Source organism: Tupaia chinensis, unplaced genomic scaffold (assembly GCF_000334495.1).
Source record: "Tupaia chinensis unplaced genomic scaffold, TupChi_1.0 Scaffold000493_1, whole genome shotgun sequence".
In the NCBI taxonomy this organism is placed as follows: Eukaryota; Metazoa; Chordata; class Mammalia; order Scandentia; family Tupaiidae; genus Tupaia; species Tupaia belangeri.
The window spans coordinates 1,952,955-1,969,248 of NW_006160005.1; the positions used below are offsets into that span (position 1 = coordinate 1,952,955).

The 16,294-nt window shown below is 43.8% G+C and overlaps 1 protein-coding gene across 1 annotated transcript in view; it reads left to right on the forward strand.

Annotated features, from left to right (window-relative positions):
- The window catches only part of GLP2R (glucagon like peptide 2 receptor), a 71,925-nt gene continuing 55,631 nt past the window's right edge, over window positions 1-16,294 (forward strand). The window contains exons 1-4 of the mRNA XM_006156408.3: window positions 1-295; window positions 8,495-8,582; window positions 10,777-10,881; window positions 15,573-15,694. Coding sequence (XP_006156470.1) covers window positions 107-295; window positions 8,495-8,582; window positions 10,777-10,881; window positions 15,573-15,694 — 504 coding nt within the window. The 5' untranslated portion in view covers window positions 1-106. The remainder of the gene's footprint in view (window positions 296-8,494; window positions 8,583-10,776; window positions 10,882-15,572; window positions 15,695-16,294) is intronic.

The window sequence follows — 16,294 nt, forward strand, 5'->3', positions numbered from 1 at the left end:
GCAAACATCTCCTCTGTGGACGAAGAGGAATGCGAGAGGCCACCACCTGTGCTACACAGTGGACGGCTGGGAGGATGTGCCCACACTTGTGAACCAGCGCAGCAAGATGCAGCGGGGACCGAGCAGTGCTGGGCCTGGCGGTGGAAAAGGGAGGCCCCTGCCCGGGGTCCCTGTGCAGCCCGTAGGCATCTCTGCTTCCCGGGGCACCAGCCCTCTCCCCTCCCACGGGAAGCGCTCTCTCTGGGTCCCTGGGAGGCCCTTCCTCGCTCTGGTGCTGCTGGTTTCCATCAAGCAAGTAAGAGCAGTTCATTATGTATGATTATTATTATTAATATTGTTAGTTGTGCACATTTTCTGATTAGAGGAGCAATTCAGGCTTCTGGTAGGTAATCTGGAAAATAGAAAACAATATTAAGAGAAGAAGGCTCAACTGTAATCTCACCATTACGGGGTAATCACTGTTAATATTTTGTGTATTTTTCTCAAATCCTTTTTATGTTTTTTTTTTAATTACAAAGTTTTGTATCCCACTTTTCCCCTTTGCATCATATTATAAACATCTTCTTGTGTCAATGAGAACTCTGTAAATAGCATTTAAAGTTGCTACAGATATCTTTCTGTATAGTATTTGTTCAGGTTTAAGTATTTTAAGTGAATGGAGTGTTCTCCCATTCTTTTCCCTTCCCTTCCTTTCCTTCTTTCTCTCTCTCCTTCCTTCCTTCGTATTATAAAAATATAGAATGCTATTGTTAAAAAAAAGACCTATAAAATCCAAAGGAGTTAAAAGCAAACTATAAATCACTGTAATTCTGCTAGCCAGAGATGATCCTCGTTCAGGTTTGGGGGTTTATTCTTCCAGACATTTTTCTGCCATTATTTACATATTTTTAAAAACAAAACAAAACAAAAATAAACAGAGAATTATACTGTATTATTTTGTCATCTGCTTTTTTCATAACAAAATACACTGATAAGTCAACTTTCAGATTTATTGAACACTTACTACGCCCTCAGTCTGGAACCGGGCACGGCCCTCACAGTATCCCATTTCACGTTTTCAATAACTCCACGAGGGATGTTCTTTTCTTAGTCTCATTTTTACAGGTGAGGAAACTGAGTCTCAGGAAGGCCAAGCACCATTTTTCTATGTGAGTAATTGCAGATTCGTGGCATGATTTTTAAGGGCTTTAAGGACTTAGTATAAGGGTCTTTGAAAAGCTCATGGAAAATATGCATTATGGAGAAACTATGCATGGTTGCCTTTTTCGGGGGAACACCAAAACAAACTATCCTTTAATTCCATTTTGCATGGATATTTTGAAGTCTCCTTGTACAAGACATTTCACTATCCTCCATAGCTGGACATGCTGGGAACTTGCCTTATTCTTATCCAAGGAGATTAGTCCTTTGCCTTGTCCCTTTCCAGGGTTTTATTTTTGGCTGTGATGGGAAGGAACCTCAGTTCCATTCAACTGAATGAAGAAAGTACCTAAAGGAATGGCTGTCTTCGTCCTTCATGGCAGGGCTGATCCCTGCAGTCTAAGAATTCGAAATCCCTCTCCCCTGTGTGGGGAGGGCCGTGTGCAGGAGCTCAGAAGTGTTCACCTTACTGGACTTTCTCCAGTGCTAGCCGGGACTAGCTCCCTTCCCACTTTCTCTGCAGCCAAATTCTCCCGAAGGCCCCCTTCAAGCCTTCGCGGATTGTAAATGTGAGCCTGGTCAATGATTTCATGGAATTCTTGACACAGTGGCAGCCTTTTGTGGAGGGACCACATCATCCCCAGTTCATCTCTGGCCCTAAGACTTTAGTCTGATCGTGGCAGGGCCATGGTTGAGGGAGGTGATACAGAACTCTCATCCATGCTTGGATTGTCTGCATCTCTCACATTAAGACCAAACATATTCATGGACAGACCCTGTAGAGCCGTTAAGTTCTGTGTAGAAGAAGTTGGATCCCACATGGCCAACCAGGGTTCAAGTCCCAACTGGGGTGGCTTACACACCAGGTGCACAGGCCCAAGATCTTGATGGACTGGACAACTGGAGGGGAAAGGATTACAGTGTGACCAGGCCCTGTTGGGTGTGCTTTCTCTCTCTCTCTCTCTCTTTTTTTCTTCATCTCTTTCTTTTCCCCTTGTATGTGCACATGTATCCTCTGGCATAACAAAAGAAAAAAAAAAGCCCAAATATATGAAGTGAGTTGTCTAGCTTTGTTCATCTCCTGTCCACAAACATGCACACGTTGCTTACTACACGCCAAGCCCAACTACAAAACCGGCACATTCTCATCAAATGCTTCTTCACACACCATCTTGCTTAACCGTCACAAGTTCTGAGAAGAGGGACAAAGGACGTCCAAAACTTGGTGGAAAATTGAATTAAGGTACCAGTTTATTTTGTTGCCCCCTCAAATTGCATAGTTTCTTCATAACGCCTATTTCCCATGAACTTTGTGATGGCCCCATGAGTTATTACTGGACCCATTTAACAGATGGGGAAAACAAGCCTCAGAGGAATTAGATGGTAGCTCGCCAGCTGTGGAGTCCCTGCGTTCTACTCAGGGTGTTTAAAGTCCTGGGTTCTTTTTCTCTAGCAGTCGTGGGAGCCGTTGACATTTGAATATTTATATATTATAGCAGCAGAATCTGCAGCGCCTCAGGCTGGCTTACAGAGCTGACAAAATCATACTTTGGCTCTTTCGCGCTGGTATTTCCATAATCAATAATGTGCCTGCTGGCAGAGGCCTCTCGCACCCTCTGCCACCCAGACTGTGTTTTCTGAGCCGCTCCTGGCTGTCCCTCCTCCAGAGAGTGCACTTGGGATGACTCTGCCCCCAGTTCTCCTTCTGAAACCCCGTCTTCTTTCTCCAGATGTTTATCTTACAGGGCTTTGCATAGACATCCATGATGTATTTTGCTCATCGTCTCTTTTCTGCATGGAATATAAATGACTGTGGCGTGTTTCCTGGCAGGAAGTCTTCATAAAATTCACTTAATGAGAAATTCTCAGGGATCGTTTAGTTTCTGAATTCAAGCAGGGACATCGTGTTATCTCCACACACCCCCACACACTCAGTTACTCCGCATTGCTTTGGCATCAGGAAACATAAACAATCGAAGCTCTTGGCGAAGTGGGTTTTGTACATTTCTAATGTGAGTGTAAAATGGTGCCTATTTTAAAATTTATTTGGGGGGGGAGGATAAGGCCGTGTGGCAGCACATTATTAAAAATCTTGAAAAATGTGTATGCTCTATGACCCAGAAATTCCAATTCAAAGAATTTCTCTTAAGTAAATAAAGATGTGCTCTCAGATGTTTAACTAGGAGGATTTCAACACGGCATCATTTATGTGAGCAACGATCTGAAAGTAGCTTAGATGTTCAATGCTAGAGGATTTTTAAAGCCGTTCATTCATAGAATATTATGTAGCTATTAAAAGGGTCCTTTATTTTATTTTTCCAATGATTTCTTGAAATGCAAGTATATTCACGATGTATCTCCTAGTGAAAAATAAAAGGCTACAAAACAGTATGATTTTCTTTTCGGGGGAAAATCCCAAAGGAGAAAAGGAAGGGAAGAATGTCACACGTACATAGAGAGGAGTCGAAAGGAGATGGTAATTTCTGAGTAGTGAGATCAAGATTTCACTGTCTCCCGTTTTTGCTTATCTGTGGAGGTGAAGTGTCTACTGATCATCAGAAAAGTCACGTCGTATTTTCCTATGCAGAAATGCGTCCTGACTGTTCCAACGACCCAATGTTTTCTACAGCAAAGCATATTACTTCTCTAAAGAGACTTGTAGGTTTATGGTAATTAACGGGGGGTTCATAGAAGAGTGTTTTATTTTCTTTTCCTTCACCCCTTCTCTGTCCAGTTAGTCATGATGCCAGTTGCTTCTGTAAGGAAAGAGGAATCAAGGTCCATTTGAGCTTTTCCAATTGGAAAGAAAGAAACCCACCCTCCATCGCCTGTCCTTGTGCTTGTCTGGCAATCTGGCCATGACTGCTCATGAATGTGCCTTTGTATGTTGCTGTCTTTGGGACAAATACCTGGGAAGACAAACTGATGCAGTACTGTTTAGTTTTCGTTTGTTTTTCTGCTTTTGACCATCACCACTCACCATGGCGAAGGAGAGGACAGGAGACTGTTGTGTGGGCACTGGTTTTATTGTCCCTTCCTTAGGTCCCAATATGGCTTCTGAGGACATCAATAAAGCTTGATCCAAGAGAGGGTCTTACTTTGATGACTTTGAGGATTCTGGAAGCGTGGTACTTGGTTATCAACTCATCAACTCAATTTGTAAAAATCACAGAGAGTCAGTTCTATTCCCATGAGAATGTTTATTTCTTTAAATGATATGTTAATACACTTCGAGCCATAACTCAAGAGAGGTATTCTTAGTAGAGATTTGAAATTCACTGGAAACAGAAAATAAGGGATAAAAGGCAATAATTATATCATCATTATTATTATTGGCTAGTCCCATGGTTCCCAAACTGTGTGCTAAAGTGTCCCATGGCACCACTGTGAACTCACCGGGACACTGTAAGGTATTTTCCAATTTCCGAGGGAAGCATTAGAGAGAATGGCATTTGCTAAACACTGTGCAGACACCTGGTTCAAGGGACTCACGGTTTCAACATCAGGTCTCACTTCATTCTTTTTGATGATGTGGTATCTTTGTAAAGCTTTTCTGGAGGTGCAGTGATAAAAACACAAAAACTGTACAACACAAAAATTGATGTAGAACAGGAAGTTAAGGCGATGGTGTCAAATCTGGTTCTAAAGCCTGAGAGTTGCATAATGCCCTGTAGTCATTACATTGTTAAGTAGTTGCTTCTCAGTATCCACAAGGCTTGGTTCCAGAATCCCCAAGGATGTCAAAACCTACGATGCCCAAGTCTCTTCTATGAGAAGGTGTAGTGTCTGTGTATAACCCATGCACATCCTTCTACATACTTTTTCTTTAATTACCACAGGACATGTGCACTCACCAGAGATGGAGGGTAATGGGTCATGGTCATGCCACAATCCTTCTTCATCTCTCCATCCTGGTGGGATTTTGAGCATGCATGCACATGTACCAGGAATGTTTTTCAAGCCACTGGGGTCAGGATTTGAACCACAGTTGACCATGTGGTATCCGGCTCTCTTAACTACTAGGCCATGGATTTGGCTTATTCTTCCATATACTTTAAATCATTTGCAATTTACTTACAATACCTAATACAATGGAAATGCTATGTAAATTATTGTTATATTGTTTTGTGTAGGAAATAATGACAAGAAAAAAGTCTGTTTCATACAGACACAACTAATTTTTTAAAAAAATATTTTCTATGTGTAGTTGGTTGACTACAGTTAAGGAACTCAGGGATTCGAAAGGTTGACTGTGTTTACTAAGACATTTGGACCTACCTACTTAAGAAGTGGAACTTCAGATATATCTTTTGACTAGGAGTGCCATGGAAAAATTACTGAGACAGTAATTGAGAAAGTTTGGGAACTTTTGTTCTAATGATGCCATACTAGTTTTTCTTTGAAAAGCGAGCTGTTTAATTCTCAGAAAAGATGCAAAGAAACCACCCAGTGGCCCTCTCAGGAAAGCCATGGTGTTGAGGCCTTACCCTGGGCAGAGTGTGGAGAGGGTGAGATGGACTACGTGGTCAGGAATTGAAAATCGACCACTCTTTGGGCTCATAAGCTTAATTGTTTTAGCTGAGAGTATGTGTGTTTGATTAAATGTGAATGCCTTTGGGTGGAGCAATCCTCACTCTCAATTGTTATACCGTTTCCTCCACTCTCGCTGGTTATACCTGTAGGGATTCTTATAGTCCTGTCCTACCTCATTTTCTACCTGGCCTGAGAATGACCTCAAGGTTTTTTTTTTTTTTTTTTTCTTTTTTGTTTGTTTGTTTGTTTTTGAGAGGTTTTTGCTATAGGGCACGTGTGCTCTCCAGAAACATAGACAGAAAGAGAGACAGAAAGTGGAAATCACCTCCAGGGGGGAAGGCCACGCCACAATCCCTTCTCCTCCATTCTCTTTTTGGGATCTTGGGCATGCACACACACTCGTGTGGCGTGAGTTTAAGTCACCGGGACCAGGACTCAAACCGCAGTCAACTACATGGTAGTTCAGCAACATAGCCATTATGCTAACTGCTGGTCCTGCCCTTGAGTTTTTTTGTCTCCTATGAAAAGAGACGAAGTCTCAGTCAACCAGGTAGCTGGGAGAGCTTAGGTCAGATCACTTACTAATCCTCCCAACCCCCACCATGTTTGTTTCTCCACTCTCTACCCTGCAATTGTGCCTCTGTTTAGCTAGAAAATGAGGGCAGTAACTCTTGCCCTGTGAAAGGGGCTTATATTCCAATATGGAGACATACCTCAGTCCTCAAGAAACTTATGGGGTAGTGAGGGTGAGGGGCAAGCTGATGACAGCACACTATGACAGCCATAGAGATCAGTCCTATATAGGATTGGAGGGCAATCAGGAGGAGGAGTCCCAGCTCAAGATTTCAGGGGGAGAGGTGGCCATGGGTCACTAGGCTCGAGTTGTGCCTTGAGGGATGATAGAAATTAGCCAAGTGAAGAAAAGGACAGGAGGGAGTGTCAGTGAAAGCTGCAGAGATGGGAAATCATGAAAGAGTATGACCTGGGACAGGGACGGGGGAAGTGTTAAGTCCTGAGTCAACAGCCCACACATGAAGAGCACAGACATGAGAGCCCTGTGCTCAGATCTGTTCTGTGGACCTATCACTCTGGAACAGTGTGGAGAGGGGATGGTGGCACCAGGTCAGGGGTGGAGGAAATGGAAGATAGGATTGGGCAAGAGAGAAATTTAGGAGGTGGAGCTAATGAGATCTGGTGCACCAGAGGAGAAGGGTGGAGTCGAGAACAACACGTGGCTTTTGCTTTGTCATTGAGAGACCAAGGTGCCAAGAACTGAACCACACAGTCTCACCTGTAAGGAAGCCGAGGATGATGGGGTAGAATGCCACTTGACTTGGTCCACCAGCTGGTTATAGAGCTGCTTCATCTTTATCAGAGTCTAAATCCTTTTTAGGGTAGGTGTGGTATCTCACTCATCTTTGCATCCCCTTAACACAAGGCCTGACACACAACAGGTGGTCGGTGAAGATGAGTAAATTGAATAACGGAAGGGAAAGCCCCTTTTAGTCCCCAAAGGGAGCCCAGGTGGTGGCACCGCAGTAGCACAACACTCTTCAAGACTGATTGCATGGGAGGGTACTGGCTTTGCATGTGGCCTTCCTGAACATGCCATGCATATATGACCCATGATCTGAGGGTGGCTGACACTGAGTGGGTTTTGTCTCTCTGTCTCTGTTTCTCTCTCTGTGTCCCTGTGTCTATGTCCCTGTTTCTTTCTGCATGTCTCTATCACTCATGGAAGAAAAATAAAATATAAACTAAAGTGATATAGGTACACAATTAGAATGTGCTAGACAACCTAGTTACCTGGAAAACCTAAAAAATGTATGCTGTATTTTGGAGAGGTTTTTGCTATAGGGCACGTGCACTCACCAGAGAGACAGAGACAGAGAGACAGAAAGCAAGAAATCACCCCCTGGGGGGGATGGTCCCCCCATAACCCCCCCTTCTCCATTCTCCTCCTGGGATCTTGGGCACTCATGCACATGTGCCTGGCATGAGTTTAAGTCACTGGGTCTGGGACTCAAACCATGGTCAACTACATGGGAGTTCAGTGACATAGCCATTATGCTAACTGCTAGTCCCAGTATGCTGTATTTCGAAGGTTCTATGGAACAGGAAGGAAGAAAGCTGAAGGCTTCAGTACAGTAGCAGAGTGTTTGTTCACTTGGTGCCTTTGAATCTAGACACACTGACACCTGGATGGTGCAGGCCCCAGCAAGTCTCCTGGCCCTAGAGTATCACATTACTGAGTCTTCTCCCTTTGGGATCCACACAGTCTTAGCAATGTGCAACTATTTATGTGAGAAGGTGTGAAAGTTTAGTACAAGAATGTAACCTCTTGAAATGTCAGCCTCATTTAACAGTTCTGAAATAAAATCTTTCATGTTTCTATTAAAACTAATATGATTAGATAATTTAGTGAATATAAAATTTATATCTGTTTTTTAATCATCAGAGGGCTTGTGTGCTCACCACAGAGAGACAGAGAAACAGACAGAAAGGGGGGAGATAAAGTGCCCCCCCCAATTGGCTATGATCACGCAACAATCACTTCTCCTTTATTTTTCTATCTTCCTGGGATTTTGAAAATGCACACTCACATGCCCAGAATGGTTTTCAAGCCACCAGGCTGGATCCGAACTGGGGGATCCCAGCCATGTGGAGTCTATCTCCCTTAAACACATGCCAAAGAAATTTTGTTTCCTTAGTGCAGGCCTCAAGGGCATTTCACTGGGAAGGTCTGAGAATCATGGTGTGAGATGATAACAAGGCCTTATTTCTGTAGCGAACTGGGGTGACCACGGTTTTGTCTGCTCAGGTTACAGGATCTCTCCTTCAGGAGACTACTCGAAAGTGGAATCAGTACAAAGAGGAATGTCTGAGAAACTTACTCAAGAAACCTTCTGGTAAGCACGCGTTATCTGTGGCTGTGTAACAAATAGCTCCAGCGGCATAGCAGCTTAACACAATAATATCTTTTAGAATCCCTCACATCTTGTGGGTCAGGAATTCAGACAGGGGACATCAGAGATACCTTGTTTCTTCTCTACAGTGTCAAGAGTTTACCTGGAAGAGTCAAAGCCTGGAGGCTGAAATCACAGGAAGTCTTGTTCATGTCCCTGTCTACTGGTTGATACTGTCTCTTTGGCCTCTCTCACCTCCACATAGCTTCCCTCATGGCTTACGCTTTGTCACAGCATTATGGCTGGGTTCCAAGTGGTAGGCCAACCAGATGCCACATCACCTTTTGTGACATGGCCTTGATAGTTACACAAAGTCACTTTTGCTATGCTCAGTTGGGTCAGACAGTTAAGAGGGTCAGCCTAGGCTCAAGGGGAGGAAACATAGACCTCTACTTCTCACCATAAAAGACTGTGTGGGATAGATTATGAATGGATGTGACATCTTTGATAAAAGCCCTCTGCCACAACATATTCTCTGCCTAATCACATGCCATGAGTAACTGTTGTAGATTAACCTGAGAATCTTAGGAGGGTGGAAGTCCTCCATCTCCCAGGGTATTAACTAAATCTGAGCAATAACATTTCTCTTATTGAAGTCCACATGACATTTAGAGCACGCTAGCAAACATGCCATAGCTTGGTTCTACCCACAGACTCACCTGGCTCTTTGGCTGCACACACATGTACTGCACCCATTTTAAAATGGAAAATAAATAAGGTGGCATGGTAAAGATGCTGGACTCCCACATGGCTGACTACAGTTCAAGTCCTGGACCTGGCGACTTGCTTTCTCACTTTCCCCCTCTCTCTTGCTCTGTCCTTCTCTGGTCAAAATAAAAAGGAATAAATAAATAAATAAATAAAATTAAATAAAATAATTCTTTAAAAAAATAGAAAAGGGAAATAAGAAGAAAGATCATCGGCCCATTGCCTGAGAGCATTGGGTGGATGAATGCTACACCCTCCCTGTCCTCTTGGCTTCTTTTAGACCATTTCATTCAGGGTCTGGAGGTCGGCAGTAGACTATAAAGTCTCCCTTTCTTATCCCAAGCTTCAAGCCATAGCCCTAAAGCCAACTCCCTCTAAAGACCCATTTAGCTTGGGTAGGTAGCAATGGAGGCTCAATATCAGCTACAGAAACCACGTCAGGGAATTCTCCTTTCTGAGGTCAAAGTAGGGCCTGTCCTCTTTACCTGGAGCCAGGCTGTGAACAGCTCAGCCAGGTGAACACTGCCTCACAGAGACCAGGTGCTGACATGGCAGCCAGGTCCACAGTGTTCCAAGCCAGCTTCTAGTCTAACATGTCTGTGTTTGTTGGGTTCTATGACGGTAATTTGGCTGTTCTCGCTCAAGTGGCCCCTGAGCTCCAGCCCAATAGGGAGCAGAAGGTGGGCACTGATGCCTGGTTTCCAATAGTCAGGAGCTAACAAAATGAAAGTTCGAGACCTATGAGAGTGAGTTTGAAGTTTGTAGCTCCTCTTTGCCAAATAGTGTGATGGAAATAATCTCCTGAACCTGAGATGATCCAAATATCTCACAGCAATCATTAAATTAGCCTTCATATGGAGAGAGAGGATTGTGCAGTTCTCGTGCCAGATGCACATGGCCAAGAACTTAATTTCGCAGATCCCTTTACACCCACGGGGATAAGAAAAGAAGGGAGACTTTAGAGTCTCCTGCCCACCTACAGACCCCTGAACAAAATGATCTGTAAAAACCCAGGAGGTCATTTTGCACATTTCAGAGTTTGTATGTGCTAGGATCTAATTGCTGAAGATTCATGATTATTTAGTTATGAAACATAAGTCACTTGCTGAACCTCCAAGTGCCCTCCTGAGTTTACATGAGAGTTCAGTTCATGAATAATAAAACAAAGTCATTGTGATGTGTACATTGACAGTTAATTGGAGGTCAAGTTGGGTAGAAAAATACATGATATCTCGGACTACATTCAGTATTCCTGTACTCCCCAAAACATCCCTTCTTCTTAACTGATCTAGAGTGTAGAACACCCATTCTGGCTTCTGCAAAGATTACATCAGCTTCCAGGAAGGTGGGCTCTGGGCTCCTGGGTGTCTCTACTTCTGAGGACCCTGTGCACAAACACTAATGTCCATTCCTGCCCTTTTCTCCACAGGCATATTTTGTAATGGAACTTTTGATCGATATGTGTGCTGGCCTCATTCTTCTCCTGGAAATGTCTCCGTTCCCTGCCCTTCATACTTACCTGGATGGAGTAAAGGTAATAAACTCTTAAAAAAATTTTTTTATCAATTTCCAACAATTCCTTTGAAGGCTTGTTCCTCTTAAGTAAACTAGCTTGGAATATTTAGAAGAAAGTCTCCAACTTAATGCTTTTTTCTCAAGTCCTTTTCCCCACAAAGGATTTCCTTCTAAGCTCTGAGTAATGCGTTTTACATCTTCTCTTGTCATTCTGCAATTCTTCTACTCCTGGATGTTCCATTTACACAATAATATTCTTACTTCGAAGATCGATTGTAGACTCCAAAAACTTGCAACCACAGAATTTGACAGTAGGGAGGGTAAGAATGGTCACTGTTATGGACAAGAGAAAGAAGTGAGGGGAAGATTGGGACACTCACATCCGTACAGCTTTTGACTTATTAGATGCTAAGGAAGGACTTTAACACTGCACTTGTAGAAGCATTGCAAGGAGGCACCATTGAATTGGTGCTTTTAAGCCCTGTGGGACTTGGATGGAGAATCTTAACTACTTACCCTGCCCTGATCCTACTGAAAAGAAGTGAATGTTGTTTATGAACTCAGGATAATATTCCACCTGTATCTGCCTTAGAAGTTGGGACTCTTGTTTATTTTGTTCTTAAAGGGGAGAAGCAATTACTGGTTAGAAATGTTACTTTTGATCAAAGACCATGGGAAAATAGGACAGCTAAAACTATCCTTAGGAAACATAAATAGTTGCAAAGTTCCAGACAAAGCAAGGTGAGAATAAGTTTCTGAGAAGGTGGTAAGATGATAGTATTTAATTTTATCCCAATACACCATCAAATCAATGAAACTTTGGTATTTTGTTTTTGTTTTATTTTGTTTTGTTTTGTTTGTTTTTTGTTTTATTTATTTATTTATTTATTTATTTATTTATTTATTTATTTTTGAGTCAGACCTATATTTAGTAGAAAGTCTTGAATTCATGGTTGTTTTTTGTTTTATTTATTTATTTATTTATTTATTTATTTATTTATTTATTTATTTTTGAGACAGACCTCTAGTACATAGAAAGTTTAGAAGGAAGGTGCATTTCTGGGTAGGATAATTAGTGGCCTACTTTATGGAACTGTCTTTTGCTAAAAATCAAGCTGGAATTCACCCAGGAAGGTTGGAGATGTGAGGTTTAAGAAATGGTAGAAACAAAGATTCTGGAGAGCTAGCTGGACCGGAGAGGTCTGGATGATTCAGGCAAACAGCCTCTATGGCAGTCCACCCAACAAGGCAGAAGGAGCACTGGATGTGGAGTCAGGAGCACCCAGGTCAGACCAGTCCCTGTCTTTTACACTCCGATGCTGTGGGTACGTTCTTGAAGCCCTCTGAGCTGTAGTTTCCTCATCTGTAACGTGAAGTGAATAATAGCTAACTCTTAAAGCTATTTTGAGGAATAAATGAAAAGGTATGCACTGAGCCGATGCCTAGTAGGTGCTTTGTAAATTGGAGCTGAAGATGAGTCCAAGGTGGAGCCCCTTGGTTTCCTTCAGGTCTTTAAATCCCAAGTGTGCCCAATGATAGGTGGCACAGACTACCACCTTCCACCTCCTCCTCCTTGTTCCTTCCTGAGAGCTGCAAGTTGAGGTCCATTCCACTTTACATGAAAAAAAAAAAGCTAATACTCAAAAATAAAAATGTATGAAGAAGTTGAGTTAAAAGTTCTTTTATGAAACTGGGTTCCACGTTTCTGGAGTGTACCGAAGGGAATGCAATTTGCAAAAGGTGGGGAGTGACCACATGACATGTTTCACCTTGCGTCTTTAGAATGCAAATGGGTTCCTGCAGAAAAATGAGAATGTGGAGATGATAGAGGGGTTAGAAGACATCTCTGAATGTAAAGGGATGGAGGAGAATTTTGGCAAGCTATGATTACAGGAATGATCATGGTAACATGAGGAGAGAGAGCGTCTCATGGTGTATAGAGACTGTATTGGTATCTAAGATGGGTAAGTGAGGCTGGGGGCTCATTGTGAAAGAAAGTGTGTATTATTCTAAGGGTTTTAAGCTTTCCTTCTAGAGAAGGTTATGTGGAAAGCGAAATGTGCTAAGGCACAAAAAGGCAAGTGTTGTGGTTCGGGAGGACAATGTTGGTGGTTTATGGCTGTTGGGATGGAAGGGAATCAGGGAGGCAAGTCTGGAAGTTACTGTGGGGGTTCAGAAAGAGACATGATAAGGGTTTGGATTCAAGCAGAGCTTGGAAAAAAAGGGAAATGATTAAAGAAAAAAAATGGGCAATGGAATAGCCAAGAATTGTCATAAGTTAGAATAAAAATTGAGGAATAGCAAAGGGGAGGAAGTGGAGGAAAGGAAAATGAATTTCTCCTCTATTCCGCACCTCAGGAATGGTCTCATTCCACTCAGCCTCCCTCAGACTCACCCTTCATCTCGTTGGCAGCTGGGTTCTCAACCCTTCTCTGATGCTGCTTTCATGGGGGTCAATCATCACCCTCTATTGCTGCTCCCTGGTCTCCTCCCTGGTCCCGTCAGATCTAGCCACCCTCCAACCACCCTCCACAAAACTTTCTAGAATGTTATGTCTGGCCCCGTCATGGCACCTATAATTGGCATACAAGACCTTCTGCCATCTGTCCCTGCGATCTTGCTAACACTCTCTCCCCTCCCGCTTTCTCTGCAGTCTAGCCAAACAAACAACTTCCCAGGTCCTGCAACTGCCCAGCTACTGCCACCCAGTGTCTTTGCACACACTTCTGGCCAGGACCCCTCCTCCAAGGGTCTGCTGACACTCTTCTGCCTATAAACCCAACTTCAAATCGAAGCTCAGATCTTTCCTTCTTGTTGAAAATTTCTCAGCCTTTTCTCCATAAGTATGATGGGCCCTGCCTTTCTTACACACTTATGCAGGCTTCTGCCTTAGGATCGATCAGTTTATGGCATTTGCTAATATCCCACTCAGACTTCATCTTTGGCTCCCCAGCACAAAGTAGTATTGCTGGCGTAGAGAACACAAGTGTCAAGTGACATCACCATTTAGTCATTCAACAAATACTTATTAAGCACCTACTGTGTGCCAATCATTGTTTTTAGAGCTTGGGATATATGTGACCAAAACAATTGCTCTTCTTGTGGGGCTCACATTCTAGCAGGAAAGGTAATGATCAATAAATACAATAAACAAACATAAAATATGTTAGAATGTGGAATATTTTAAATTAGGTAGAGAGGGTAAAAGAGAAAGGAGAGTTGGAGTGGGGGGACGAATTACAATTGTGAATTGGGTAGTCAGGAAGTCTTCAATGACAAGGTGGAATTTTGGTGAAGACTTAATGGAAGTAAACATTTTAGCTAATAGGAGAAGAATGTTCAGGACAGAAGGGGACCACAGTGCAAAGGCTTCGTGTCTGGTCTGTTCCATGAAGAGGAGGAGGTGAATGTAGCTGAAACAAAGCAGGAAGAGAAGCACTAGGAGCTCAGGTTAGAGAGTATTGGTCGCCAGGTCTTACAGAGCTTTGCAGAAGGCCATCGGAAGACTCTGACATGTTCTCAGAGGCCCTTGCAAGATTTTTGAGAAGTCTGGCATGATGCAATGACATTTTATTCAACTTACTTTGACTGCTGGGTTACCCATAGATGTGAGGGGCAAGAGTGTCAGAGGTGACATCCAGGTGAGGGATTAGGGTGGAAGCAGGAAGTGAAAAGCAGGGTCAGAGTCTGGGTGTATTTGAAAGTAGAGATGATAGGTCTGGCCAGTGGATTGATCAAGGGCTCTGAGAGACAGGGAGAAGGCAAGGATGACTCTGCAGATTGGAGCCAAGGGACTGGAAGGATGGGTTTGCCCTCCACTGAGGTGGGAAAATACATGGGTAGAACAGATTTTTGAGGACAAGATGAAGAGTTTGATTTGAGGCCTGTTGTTTGAGACTGGTGAAGCTGTCAGGTGGGTGGGTGGAAGTACAATATGTGTACCCATCAATGGCAAATAGTTATGCTCCCCACAATGTTCAGGGTCAGGACCAGGCAATTCCAACACATTTCCACTTGCCATTTGCAAGTCCAGTCTCTGATCTCCAGGTAGGAGACCCTTCGGGGAGGGGCTCCTGGGACAGGTGGGACTGGATGACAATAGCAAAGAACATGGCATGGGCAGAGCAAGTTATCTACATTGGCACAGACACGCTTTGTTTAATCCTTCCATGGAGGGTTGGCACTATTATCATCTCCAGTTCCTGACAAAGAAATTTGAACACTCAGAGCATGGGAGATGGTGGTCCATGCCACAAAGCTTGTCCCCGAGTGGCAGAGTGACTTATCCCTGGCCTGTCTGCCTCCTGCCCACCCTTTTCTCTTTGTGGCACTGCCTCTTGGGTATCAGAAAAAGATGCCCCACTAAGCGAGCACAGGGAGTCCAGGTGGGCATCTCTCAGCTTGGCTGTATGTTGGAGGGATCAGAATACGTCTGAGTCACCAGCGACTGTTCTAACTCCAGCGACTTTGGGTAAACACAGACGACATTAGGGGATCGTGGCTTGTTATGAAATTTAGAGGCTTCTGTGTTTTTCTTTCTATCCCAAATAAACAGCAGAGATGGTAATGAACCCCCAAAAGGGGAAGTGAAAATCCCTTTTCCCTGGGATTTTCCACAGCTTTGCGGCCAGAGAGAGAGGGACTTGCAACGTGCTTAGGGAAATGAGCTGTGTGTTCTGACCTTTCCTCTAGAGCTTTGTTTACTTTCAGAGAGCTCAGGAAGGGCCTACAGACACTGCTTGGCTCGGGGGACTTGGCAGACGCTAGAGAACTCCACAGATATTTGGCAGGATGATTCCGAATGCTCCAAGAATCACAGCTTCAAACAAAACGTGAGTCTGCCTGGCTTGGTGGTAAGATGCCTGGGCCCAAACCACTCCCTTGCAGGGCAGCTCTGGGGGCATACATGGAGCCTCTCCCCATTGTCTCTGCCCCAGACTCAGCTAGGGAAAGTCCACATCCATGCAAAGCAGCAGCCTCTGTGGCAGCCAGAGAATTTCTTGCGCTGCCTTGGGGAGATGCCAAATCTCCAGGGAAGTCGTCTTCCAGGGGTGCTCCTGGTCTTTGCACTTGCTGTTCCCTGTGCTCGGAACACCTTTCCCACTCAGGGCTGGCTCCTTTCATCATTCAAATTTCAGTTCAAATGTCTCTTCCAAGGAGAGAGTTTCCATGGCACCCTAATCCAGGGGGAGCTCCATGGGCACTTTCTGCCACATCCTCCGATGCAGTCCCTTCTGAGCACCTGTCACTGTCTAGATATCTCGTGTGACTGCTTAGTTGTTATCTAGCTTTCTTTCTCCAGAATGTAGATTCAGGGATAGTTGGAGTCTTCTAGCTTATTGTTCAAAATTAATATTAAGGGGTCAGGCCACCTGATGAAGTGGTGGTCTTGGATCCATCCCACATGGCCAACCACACAGTTTGAGTCCCAG